We start from the raw sequence: 12,500 nt of genomic DNA, 5'->3' as shown, positions 1-12,500 counted from the left end.
CTCAGGGGAACAAACACTGGGCTCCTCGTGCCAGAAAATATGTTTTAATTTGTCCTCTAGTCTAGTTCTCTGTAGTCTATTAGATCTGCAGCACTCTCTCTCTTTCTCTCTGTCTGTCTCTCTTTCTCTGTCTTTCTCTCTCTCTCTCTCTCTCTGTCTGTCTCTCTTTCTCTCTTTCTCTCTGTCTTTCTCTCTCTCTGTCTTTCTCTCTCTCCCTCTCTCTGTCTCTCTCTCTGTCTCTCTGTCTTTCTCTCTCTCTCTCTTTCTCTCTCTCTGTCTCTGTCTTTCTCTCTTTCTCAGTCTTTCTCTCTCTCTCTGTCTCACTCTGTCTCACTCTCGCTGTCTCTCTGTCTGTCTCTGATCTCTCTCTGTTTCTCTCTCCATCTCGGCAGCCCACTTGAAGGTAGACGATATGTTGTTTTCACAGTGACTCAGCTTGTGTTTGGTAATGTTATGGATGAAGAGAGCTGCTTTCATGGTCCCGTTCTCCTTCATGTCTTGTTTAACTGGCACTTCTAGGGAACGTACCGACCCAGCTACTACTTCCTGCCTCCCGACACCGTGGCCTCAGGACTACCTGGCACTTCTAGGGAACGTACCGACCCAGCTGCTACTTCCTGCCACCGTGGCCTCAGGACTACCTGACACTTCTAGGGAACGTACCGACCCAGCTGCTACTTCCTGCCTCCCGTCACCATGGCCTCAGGACTACCTGGCACTTCTAGGGAACGTACCGACCCAGCTGCTACTTCCTGCCTCCCGTCACAGTGGCCTCAGGACTACCTGGCACTTCTAGGGAACGTACCGACCCAGCTGCTACTTCCTGCCTCCCGTCACAGTGGCCTCAGGACTACCTGGCACTTCTAGGGAACGTACCGACCCAGCTGCTACTTCCTGCCTCCCGTCACAGTGGCCTCAGGACTACCTGGCGCTTCTAGGGAACGTACCGACCCAGCTGCTACTTCCTGCCTCCCGTCACTGTGGCCTCAGGACTACCTGGCACTTCTAGGGAACGTACCGACCCAGCTGCTACTTCCTGCCTCTCGTCACCGTGGCCTCAGGACTACCTGGCACTTTTAGGGAACGTACCGACCCAGCTGCTACTTCCTGCCTCCCGTCACCGTGGCCTCAGGACTACCTTGCGCTTCTAGGGAACGTACCGACCCAACTGCTACTTCCTGCCTCCCGTCACCGTGGCCTCAGGACTACGGTTAGAACTGACTGATACTAGTATTGTTTTCTCTAATCTGGGCTCGTTGTTTGAGCCCGCCTGGCACCGTGGAACCAATGGAGTCATCCCAGCTAGCTACTCAAAGACATGAACAATCAAAGAGTCAAATTAACAAAACGGATGCTATTTGAACCCAGGTCTGAGGACTGCCCCCCCCCCCCCCCTCTAGCACCAGCTCCCTGGCCGTCAGTCACACATCCTGCCCAGCTAGCTACTCAAAGACACGAACAATCAAAGAGTCAAATTAACAAAACGGATGCTATTTGAACCCAGGTCTGAGGACCCCCCACCCAGCACCAGCTCCCTGGCCGTCGGTCACAACATGTTGCAGACAGACTCTCTACTGTTTTTACTGCTGGGAAGGAAGGCCTCCTGTCTCCATTAAGAGGAAAGAGCTGTATTAAACGCATCAAAGACCAGAGGAACGATGCAACAAACAAGGAGAGGAGAGACTGACTGACCACGGCTGACAGGGCAGATAGCTGATAGGGACAGGAGAGGCTGACTGACCACGGCTGACAGGGCAGATAGCTGACAGGGAGAGGAGAGACTGACTGACCACGGCTGACAGGGCAGATAGCTGATAGGGAGAGGAGAGGCTGACTGACCACGGCTGACAGGGCAGATAGCTGATAGGGCGAGGAGAGACTGACTGACCACGGCTGACAGGGCAGATAGCTGACAGGGACAGGAGAGGGTTTGATCTCTCTCCACCGTGTGTGAGAGTCCGGGAGGAAGACAGCGTGCCCAGGGAGGAGAACAAACTGTGTTTTACTGGAAACAGACTGTAATGTCTTCCTCTCTGAGACCACATGCAGAAGCCCCGATCCCCTTTCTGTTCAAGTGGGGCTGAAGCGTGTTTGGGAACTCATTCTATTCCACATGCAGAAGCCCTGATCCCCTTTCTGTTTGGGAACTCGTTCTATTCCACATGCAGAAGCCCTGATTCCCTTTCTGTTTGGGAACTCGTTCTATTCCACATGCAGAAGCCCCGATTCCCTTTCTGTTCAAGCAGGGCTGAAGAGTGTTTGGGAACTCGTTCTATTCCACATGCAGAAGCCCTGATTCCCTTTCTGTTTGGGAACTCGTTCTATTCCACATGCAGAAGCCCTGATTCCCTTTCTGTTTGGGAACTCGTTCTATTCCACATGCAGAAGCCCCGATTCCCTTTCTGTTCAAGCGGGGCTGAAGAGTGTTTGGGAACTCGTTCTATTCCACATGCAGAAGCCCCGATCCCCTTTCTGTTTGGGAACTCGTTCTATTCCACATGCAGAAGCCCCGATCCCCTTTCTGTTCAAGCGGGGCTAAAGAGTGTTTGGGAACTCGTTCTATTCCATGTGCAGAAGCCCTGATCGTTCTGTTCCACCACCACCTTATATAATTATAAAGGTCTTTCACACCAACGTCTCCATATTCTGCTGTCCTGTTGCCATATTGACTGTAATGAGGTGTGTTATTACCTGTGTCTAATAGATAGTAACAGTGTGTTATAACCTGTATCTAATAGATAGTAACAGTGTGTTATTACCTATATCTAATAGATAGTAACAGTGTGTTATTACCTGTATCTAATAGATAGTAACAGTGTGTTATTACCTGTATCTAATAGATAGTAACAGTGTGTTATTACCTGAGTCCTGTATCTAATAGATAGTAACAGTGTGTTATTACCTGTATCTAATAGATAGTAACAGTGTGTTATTACCTGAGTCCTGTATCTAATAGATAGTAACAGTGTGGTATTACCTGAGTCCTGTATCTAATAGATAGTAACAGTGTGTTATTACCTGAGTCCTGTATCTAATAGATAGTAACAGTGTGTTATTACCTGTATCTAATAGATAGTAACAGTGTGTTATTACCTGTATCTAATAGATAGTAACAGTGTGTTATTACCTGAGTCCTGTATCTAATAGATAGTAACAGTGTGTTATTACCTGAGTCCTGTATCTAATAGATAATAACAGTGTGTTATTACCTGTATCTAATAGATAGTAACAGTGTGTTATTACCTGAGTCCTGTATCTAATAGATAGTAACAGTGTGTTATTACCTGAGTCCTGTATCTAATAGATAGTAACAGTGTGTTATTACCTGTATCTAATAGATAGTAACAGTGTGTTATTACCTGAGTCCTGTATCTAATAGATAGTAACAGTGTGTTATTACCTGTATCTAATAGATAGTAACAGTGTGTTATTACCTGTATCTAATAGATAGTAACAGTGTGTTATTACCTGAGTCCTGTATCTAATAGATAGTAACAGTGTGTTATTACCTGAGTCCTGTATCTAATAGATAATAACAGTGTGTTATTACCTGTATCTAATAGATAGTAACAGTGTGTTATTACCTGAGTCCTGTATCTAATAGATAGTAACAGTGTGTTATTACCTGAGTCCTGTATCTAATAGATAGTAACAGTGTGTTATTACCTGTATCTAATAGATAGTAACAGTGTGTTATTACCTGAGTCCTGTATCTAATAGATAGTAACAGTGTGTTATTACCTGTATCTAATAGATAGTAACAGTGTGTTATTACCTGTATCTAATAGATAGTAACAGTGTGTTATTACCTGAGTCCTGTATCTAATAGATAGTAACAGTGTGTTATTACCTGAGTCCTGTATCTAATAGATAGTAACAGTGTGTTATTACCTGAGTCCTGTATCTAATAGATAGTAACAGTGTGTTATTACCTGAGTCCTGTATCTAATAGATAGTAACAGTGTGTTATTACCTGTATCTAATAGATAGTAACAGTGTGTTATTACCTGAGTCCTGTATCTAATAGATAGTAACAGTGTGTTATTACCTGTATCTAATAGATAGCAACAGTGTGTTATTACCTGAGTCCTGTATCTAATAGATAGTAACAGTGTGTTATTACCTGAGTCCTGTATCTAATAGATAGTAACAGTGTGTTATTACCTGTATCTATTAGATAGTAACAGTGTGTTATTACCTGAGTCCTGTATCTAATAGATAGTAACAGTGTGTTATTACCTGAGTCCTGTATCTAATAGATAGTAACAGTGTGTTATTACCTGAGTCCTGTATCTAATAGATAGTAACAGTGTGTTATTACCTGAGTCCTGTATCTAATAGATAGTAACAGTGTGTTATTACCTGTATCTAATAGATAGTAACAGTGTGTTATTACCTGAGTCCTGTATCTAATAGATAGTAACAGTGTGTTATTACCTGAGTCCTGTATCTAATAGATAGTAACAGTGTGTTATTACCTGTATCTAATAGATAGTAACAGTGTGTTATTACCTGAGTCCTGTATCTAATAGATAGTAACAGTGTGTTATTACCTGTATCTAATAGATAGTAACAGTGTGTTATTACCTGAGTCCTGTATCTAATAGATAGTAACAGTGTGTTATTACCTGAGTCCTGTATCTAATAGATAGTAACAGTGTGTTATTACCTGTATCTAATAGATAGTAACAGTGTGTTATTACCTGTATCTAATAGATAGTAACAGTGTGTTATTACCTGTATCTAATATATAGTAACAGTGTGTTATTACCTGAGTCCTGTATCTATTAGATAGTAACAGTGTGTTATTACCTGAGTTCTGTATCTAATAGATAGTAACAGTGTGTTATTACCTGTATCTAATAGATAGTAACAGTGTGTTATTACCTGAGTCCTGTATCTAATAGATAGTAACAGTGTGTTATTACCTGTATCTAATAGATAGTAACAGTGTGTTATTACCTGAGTTCTGTATCTAATAGATAGTAACAGTGTGTTATTACCTGTATCTAATAGATAGTAACAGTGTGTTATTACCTGAGTCCTGTATCTAATAGATAGTAACAGTGTGTTATTACCTGAGAAACAGGTGAATAGGTAGTAGTGAGGTATGATGGTTACCTGAGTTCTGTATGTACTGGAACAGCCCGGTGCGGAGGTCATCAGAGCTGTGTTCTGTCCTGGGGGAGGGGGATTCAGGGGAAGGGGGTGACTGGGTGTCAATGGGGGGCTTTTCCTCTTCAGACCCAGTCCCAGACCCTGACCCAGCCCCAGACCCAGTCCCAGCCCCTGACCCAGATCCCTGGTTCCTCTGGAGGTAGGCCTGCAGGTGTTCATACACCAGCCGCAGACAGTTTACATGCTCCTGGCCCCAGAACACCTAAACACAAACAAGGAGAATATTACAAGACAGGTTACTACTGTACAGGGTAGGATGGGGTTAAGGATGGGGTTGGGGGTGGGGATGGGGGTTAAGGATGGGGTTGGGGGTTAAGGATGGGGTTGGGGGTTAAGGATGGGGTTGGGGGTTAAGGATGGGGTTGGGGGTTAAGGTGGGGTTAAGGATGGGGTTGGGGGTTAAGGATGGGGTTGGGGGTTAAGGATGGGGTTGGGGGTGGGGATGGGGGTTAAGGATGGGGTTGGGGGTTAAGGATGGGGTTGGGGGTTAAGGATGGGGTTGGGGGTTAAGGTGGAGTTAAGGATGGGGTTGGGGGTTAAGGATGGGGTTGGGGGTTAAGGATGGGGGTTAAGGATGGGGTTGGGGGTTAAGGATGGGGGTTAAGGATGGGGTTGAGGGTTAAGGTTGGGGTTGGGGGTTAAGGATGGGGTTGGGGGTTAAGGTGGAGTTAAGGATGGGGTTGGGGGTTAAGGATGGGGTTGGGGGTTAAGGATGGGGTTGGGGGTTAAGGATGGGGGTTAAGGATGGGGTTGGGGGTTAAGGATGGGGGTTAAGAATGGGGTTGGGGGTTAAGGATGGTTTTGGGGGTTAAGGATGGGGTTGGGGGTTAAGGTTGGGGTTGGGGGTTAAGGATGGGGTTGGGGGTTAAGGATGGGGTTGGGGGTTAAGGATGGGGTTGGGGGTTAAGGTTGGGGTTGGGGGTTAAGGATGGGGTTGGGGGTTAAGGATGGGGTTGGGGGTTAAGGATGGGGGTTAAGGTTGGGGTTGGGGGTTAAGGATGGGGTTGGGGGTTAAGGAAGGGGTTGGGGGTTAAGGATGGGGGTTTGGTTGGGGTTGGGGGTTAAGGATGGGGTTGGGGGTTAAGGATGGGGTTGGGGGTTAAGGATGGGGTTGGGGGTTAAGGTTGGGGTTGGGGGTTAAGGATGGGGTTGGGGGTTAAGGATGGGGTTGGGGGTTAAGGATGGGGGTTAAGGTTGGGGTTGGGGGTTAAGGATGGGGTTGGGGGTTAAGGATGGGGTTGGGGGTTAAGGTTGGGGTTGGGGGTTAATGAAGGGGTTGGGGGATAAGGATGGGGTTGGGGGTTAAGGATGGGGTTGGGGGTTAAGGTTGGGGTTGGGGGTTAAGGTTGGGGTTGGGGGTTAAGGATGGGGTTGGGGGTTAAGGATGGGGTTGGGGGTTAAGGTTGGGGTTGGGGGTTAAGGATGGGGTTGGGGGTTAAGGATGGGGTTGGGGGTTAAGGATGGGGTTGGGGGTTAAGGTTGGGGGTTAAGGATGGGGTTGGAGGTTAAGGATGGGGTTGGGGGTTAAGGTTGGGGGTTAAGGATGGGGTTGGGGGTTAAGGATGGGGTTGGGGGTTAAGGATGGGGTTGGGGTTGGGGGTTAAGGATGGGGTTGGGGGTTAAGGATGGGGTTGGGGGTTAAGGATGGGGTTGGGGTTGGGGGATAAGGATGGGGTTGGGGGTTAAGGATGGGGTTGGGGGTTAAGGATGGGGTTGGGGGTTAAGGATGGGGTTGGGGGTTAAGGTTGGGGTTGGGGGTTAAGGATGGGGTTGGGGGTTAAGGTTGGTGTTGGGGGTTAAGGATGGGGTTGGGGGTTAAGGATGGGGTTGGGGGTTAAGGATGGGGTTGGGAGTTAAGGTGGAGTTAAGGATGGGGTTGGGGTTTAAGGATGGGGTTGGAGGTTGGGGTGGAGTTAAGGATGGGGTTGGGGGTTAATGATGGGGTTGGGGGTTAAGAATGGGGTTTGGGGTTAAGGATGGGGTTGGGGGTTAAGGATGGGGTTGGGGGTTAAGGTGGAGTTAAGGATGGGGTTGGGGGTTAAGGATGGGGTTGGGGGTTAAGGATGGGGTTGGGGGTTAAGGTTGGGGTTGGGGGTTAAGGATGGGGTCGGGGGTTAAGGATGGGGTTGGGGGTTAAGGATGGGGTTGGGGGTTAAGGTTGGGGTTGGAGGTTAAGGTTAGAGTTGGGGGTTAAGGATGGGGTTGGGGTTAAGGTTGGGGTTGGGGGTTAAGGATGGGGTTGGGGGTTAAGGATGGGGTTGGGGGTTAAGGATGGGGTTGGGGGTTAAGGTTGGGGGTTAAGGATGGGGTTGGAGGTTAAGGATGGGGTTGGGGGTTAAGGTTGGGGTTGGGGGTTAAGGATGGGGTTGGGGGTTAAGGATGGGGTTGGGGGTTAAGGATGGGGTTGGGGGTTAAGGATGGGGTTGGGGGTTAAGGTTGGGGTTGGGGGTTAAGGATGGGGTTGGAGGTTAAGGATGGGGTTGGGGGTTAAGGTTGGGGTTGGGGGTTAAGGATGGGGTTGGGGGTTAAGGTTGGGGGTTAAGGATGGGGTTGGGGGTTAAGGATGGGGTTGGGGTTGGGGGTTAAGGATGGGGTTGGGGGTTAAGGATGGGGTTGGGGGTTAAGGATGGGGTTGGGGTTAAGGATGGGGTTGGGGGTTAAGGATGGGGCTGGGGGTTAAGGATGGGGCTGGGGGTTAAGGATGGGGTTGGGGGTTAAGGAAGGGGTTGGGGGTTAAGGATGGGGTTGGGGGTTAAGGTTGGGGTTGGGGGTTAAGGATGGGGTTGGGAGTTAAGGTGGAGTTAAGGATGGGGTTGGGGTTTAAGGATGGGGTTTGGGGTTAAGGATGGGGTTGGGGCTAGGAGGTAGGGGTTAATTAAGGATGGGGTTAAGGAGCTAGGGGTTAAGGATGGGGTTAAGGATGGGGTTGGGGTAAAGGATGGGGTTGGGGGTTAATGATGGGGTTTGGGGTTAAGGATGGGGTTTGGGGTTAAGGATGGGGTTGGGGCTAGGAGGTAGGGGTTAATTAAGGATGGGGTTAAGGAGCTAGGGGTTAAGGATGGGGTTAAGGATGGGGTTGGGGTAAAGGATGGGGTTGGGGGTTAAGGATGGGGTTGGGGTAAATAATGGGGTTCGGGGGTTAATGATGGGGTTGGGGGTTAAGAAAGGGGTTGGGGTAAAGGATGGGGTTGGGGCTGGGGGTGGGGGTTAAGGATGGGGTTGGGGGTTAAGGATGGGGTTGGGAGTTAAGGGTTGGGGCTTAAGGTTGGGGTTTAAGGAAGGGGTTGGGGCTGAGGGTTAAGGATGGGTTTGGGGGTTAAGGATGGGGTTAGGGGTTAAGGATGGGGTTAGGGGATAAGGATGGGTTTGGGGTTAAGGATGGGGTTGGGGTTAAGGATGGGTTCGAGGGTTAAGGATGGGGTTGGGGGTTAAGGATGGGGTTGGGGATTGGGTTGGGTTTGAGGCTGGGGTTGGGGGTTAAGGAGAGGGTAGAGTTCGGGAAGGGGTTGGGGGTGAGGGTTAAGGATGGGGTTGGGGATGGGGATGGGATTGAGAGTTTGGAATGGGGTTGGGGGTTAATGATGGGGTTGGGGATGGGCTGGGGGTTGGGGTTGAGATTGGGGGTTAAGTATGGGGCAGGGGGATAAGAATGGGGTGGGGGGTTGGGCTAGGGCTTGGGGAATGGGTTTGGACAGGAAGGCAGGAATCTCTGAGTCAAAAAACAGTTGAGACACAGAACCAGACTGGGCTCTACTCTGCTGTGGAGGAGGGTGACTAAACGTACAAACAGGAAAATGTGGGTATTTCTCAAGTTCGGAGGAATTTGGGTGGTTTTTGTACAAGACTTCATTAAAACACCACAAACACTCAGTATTTGCAGAAGGAAGTGTATGATTATGTATTAAGTGTTGAGTTGTGACTGATCTTTCTGTTAATGGCTCGCAATAAGTGCATTAGACAAAACGTCAAGAAGTTTCCCCCTGTTGTAATGTGGAACACTTACAGCAGTACCCTGACAGTAGAAGTACCAGTCTGTACCCTAACAGTAGAAGTACCAGTCTGTACCCTGACAGTAGAAGTACCAGTCTTCAGCCTAACAGTAGAAGTACCAGTCGATCCCTAACAGTAGAAGTACCAGTCTGTACCCTAACAGTAGAAGTACCAGTCTGTACCCTGACAGTAGAAGTACCAGTCTTCAGCCTAACAGTAGAAGTACCAGTCGATCCCTAACAGTAGAAGTACCAGTCTGTACCCTGACAGTAGAAGTACCAGTCTGTACCCTAACAGTAGAAGTACCAGTCTTCACCCAAAGAGTAGAAGTACCAGTCGATCCCTAACAGTAGAAGTACCAGTTGATCCCTAACAGTAGAAGTACAAGTCGATCCCTAACAGTAGAAGTACCAGTCTGTACCCTAACAGTAGAAGTACCAGTCTGTACCCTAACAGTAGAAGTACCAGTCTGTACACTAACAGTAGAAGTACCAGTCTGTACCCTAACAGTAGAGGTAGCAGTCTTCACCCTAACAGTAGAAGTACCAGTCTGTACCCTAACAGTAGAAGTACCAGTCTGTACCCTAACAGTAGAAGTACCAGTCTGTACCCTAACAGTAGAAGTACCAGTCTGTACCCTAACAGTAGAAGTACCAGTCGACCCCTAACAGTCATTAAAGTGATGAATAACCAGTAGAGGTCATTAAAGTGATGAATAACCAGTAGAGGTCATTAGTAGAGGTCATTAGAGTGATGAATAACCAGTAGAGGTCATTAGTAGAGGTCATTAGAGTGATGAATAACCAGTAGAGGTCATTAGGGTGATGAATAACCAGTAGAGGTCATTAGTAGAGGTCATTAGAGTGATGAATAACCAGTAGAGGTCATTAGGGTGATGAATAACCAGTAGAGGTCATTAGGGTGAGGTCATTAGGGTGATGAATAACCAGTAGAGGTCATTAGGGTGAGGTCATTAGGGTGATGAATAACCAGTAGAGGTCATTAGTAGAGGTCATTAGAGTGATGAATAACCAGTAGAGGTCATTAGGGTGAGGTCATTAGGGTGATGAATAACCAGTAGAGGTCATTAGTAGAGGTCATTAGAGTGATGAATAACCAGTAGAGGTCATTAGGGTGATGAATAACCAGTAGAGGTCATTAGGGTGAGGTCATTAGAGTGATGAATAACCAGTAGAGGTCATTAGTAGAGGTCATTAGAGTGATGAATAACCAGTAGAGGTCATTAGGGTGAGGTCATTAGGGTGATGAATGACAGTATGGGAAAATGTTTGGTCTCATCAGATCTCTGACAGAAAGGTGGACTAACTCTATTTTACTGAATTAGGGTGAGAATGGCACACAGGGTTGTAAATAATCTGATAAATTTCTCTAAATTCTGTTAGTTTCCCAGAAAACCTGGTTGAAAGAATTCCCGGAATCAGGAAGGAATGAGGAAGAAATCAGGGAGCCTCCAACCAGAGGATTGTGGGTGTTCCCTCTCACCTGCAGGTTAAGGATTGGTTTGGAGATTAAGGATGGGGTTGGGGCTGAGGGTTAAGGATGGAGTTAAGGATGGGGTTAGGGGTTAAGGATGGGGTTAGGGGTTAAGGAGAGGGTAGAGTTCGGGATGGGGTTGGGGGTTAGGGGATGGGATTGGGGATTGGGTTGGGGGTGAGGGTTAAGGATGGGGTTGGGAATGGCGTTGAGAGTTTGGGATGGGGTTGGGGGTTAATGATGGGGTTGGGGATGGGCTGGGGGTTGGGGTTGAGATTGGGGGTTAAGGATGGGGATGGGGGGTTGTGTTGGGGATGGGGTTTGGACAGGAAGGCAGGAATCTCTGAGTCAAAAAAACAGTTGAGACACAGAACCGTACAGTAGAAGTACCAGTCTGTACCCTAACAGTAGAAGTACCAGTCTGTACCCTAACAGTAGAAGTACCAGTCTGTACCCTAACAGTAGAGGTACCAGTCGATCCCTAACAGTAGAAGTACCAGTCGATCCCTAACAGTAGAAGTACCAGTCGATCCCTAACAGTCATTAAAGTGATGAATAACCAGTAGAGGTCATTAGTAGAGGTCATTAGAGTGATGAATAACAGTAGAGGTCATTAGTAGAGGTCATTAGGGTGATGAATAACAGTAGAGGTCATTAGGGTGATGAATAACCAGTAGAGGTCATTAGAGTGATGAATAACCAGTAGAGGTCATTAGGGTGATGAATAACCAGTAGAGGTCATTAGGGTGATGAATAACAGTAGAGGTCATTAGTAGAGGTCATTAGAGTGATGAATAACCAGTAGAGGTCATTAGTAGAGGTCATTAGAGTGATGAATAACCAGTAGAGGTCATTAGTAGAGGTCATTAGAGTGATGAATAACCAGTAGAGGTCATTAGTAGAGGTCATTAGAGTGATGAATAACCAGTAGAGGTCATTAGTAGAGGTCATTAGAGTGATGAATAACCAGTAGAGGTCATTAGGGTGAGGTCATTAGGGTGATGAATGACAGTATGGGGAAAATGTTTGGTCTCATCAGATCTCTGACAGAAAGGTGGACTAACTCTATGTTACTGAATTAGGGTGAGAATGGCACACAGGGTTGTAAATAATCTGATAGATTTCTCTAAATTCTGCTAGTTTCCCAGAAAACCTGGTTGGAAGAATTCCCGGAATCAGGAAGGAATGAGGAGGAAATCAGGGAGCCTCCAACCAGAGGATTGTGGGTGTTCCCGCTCACCTGCAGTAGGCCTCCCTTCAGGTCCAGCAGTAGTTTAGGGGTCCCAGTCTCAGGTTCAGGACTGCTGCTGTGCCTACACCACCTGGCCTCTAGGGCGGCGCTACAGGAGAAAGGCCCCAGCAGCAGACGGCTCCGATCCTTCAGACCCGTCCTCAACAGGATATCCTGCAGCTCCAACAGCACTGAGACTGACTGGACCGGGTCTACACGGAGCACAGAGAGACATACAGTATAAACCATCAGTAAAAGGTTTGTGTAACGTAGAGCTGGGCACCTTGTAGCTTTAAACACCTCTAACGTACAATGAGTTGGTTTGCAGTGGTTTATAACATGCTTTATAACATGCTTTATAACATGCTTTATAACATGCTTTATAACATGCTTTATAACAAGCTTTATAACATGCTTTATAACATGCTTTATAACATGCTTTATAACATGCTTTATAACAAGCTTTATAACATGCTTTATAACATGCTTTATAACAAGCTTTATAACATGCTTTATAACATGCTTCAGGCACATTTTCATAACGCATTGTAGTTAACGGCAAGTGTAATTAGGGCAAATTTCTGCTACGAAAAAAAAAAATGGTTTT

The 12,500-nt window shown here is 47.1% G+C and overlaps 1 protein-coding gene across 1 annotated transcript in view; it reads right to left on the bottom strand.

Moving 5' to 3' along the window:
- LOC139396905 (intermembrane lipid transfer protein VPS13B-like) overlaps positions 1-12,500 on the bottom strand; it is a gene marked incomplete at both ends in the record, with an annotated part of 74,402 nt that overhangs the window by 34,380 nt on the left and 27,522 nt on the right. Inside the window, 2 exons of the mRNA XM_071143833.1 lie at positions 5,122-5,380; positions 11,903-12,105. Of these exons, the coding sequence (XP_070999934.1) occupies positions 5,122-5,380; positions 11,903-12,105 (462 nt within the window). The remainder of the gene's footprint in view (positions 1-5,121; positions 5,381-11,902; positions 12,106-12,500) is intronic.

Source organism: Oncorhynchus clarkii, unplaced genomic scaffold, assembly GCF_045791955.1.
Source record: "Oncorhynchus clarkii lewisi isolate Uvic-CL-2024 unplaced genomic scaffold, UVic_Ocla_1.0 unplaced_contig_14067_pilon_pilon, whole genome shotgun sequence".
Classification (NCBI taxonomy): Eukaryota; Metazoa; Chordata; class Actinopteri; order Salmoniformes; family Salmonidae; genus Oncorhynchus; species Oncorhynchus clarkii.
This window is presented reverse-complemented; position numbering and strand designations above follow the sequence as displayed.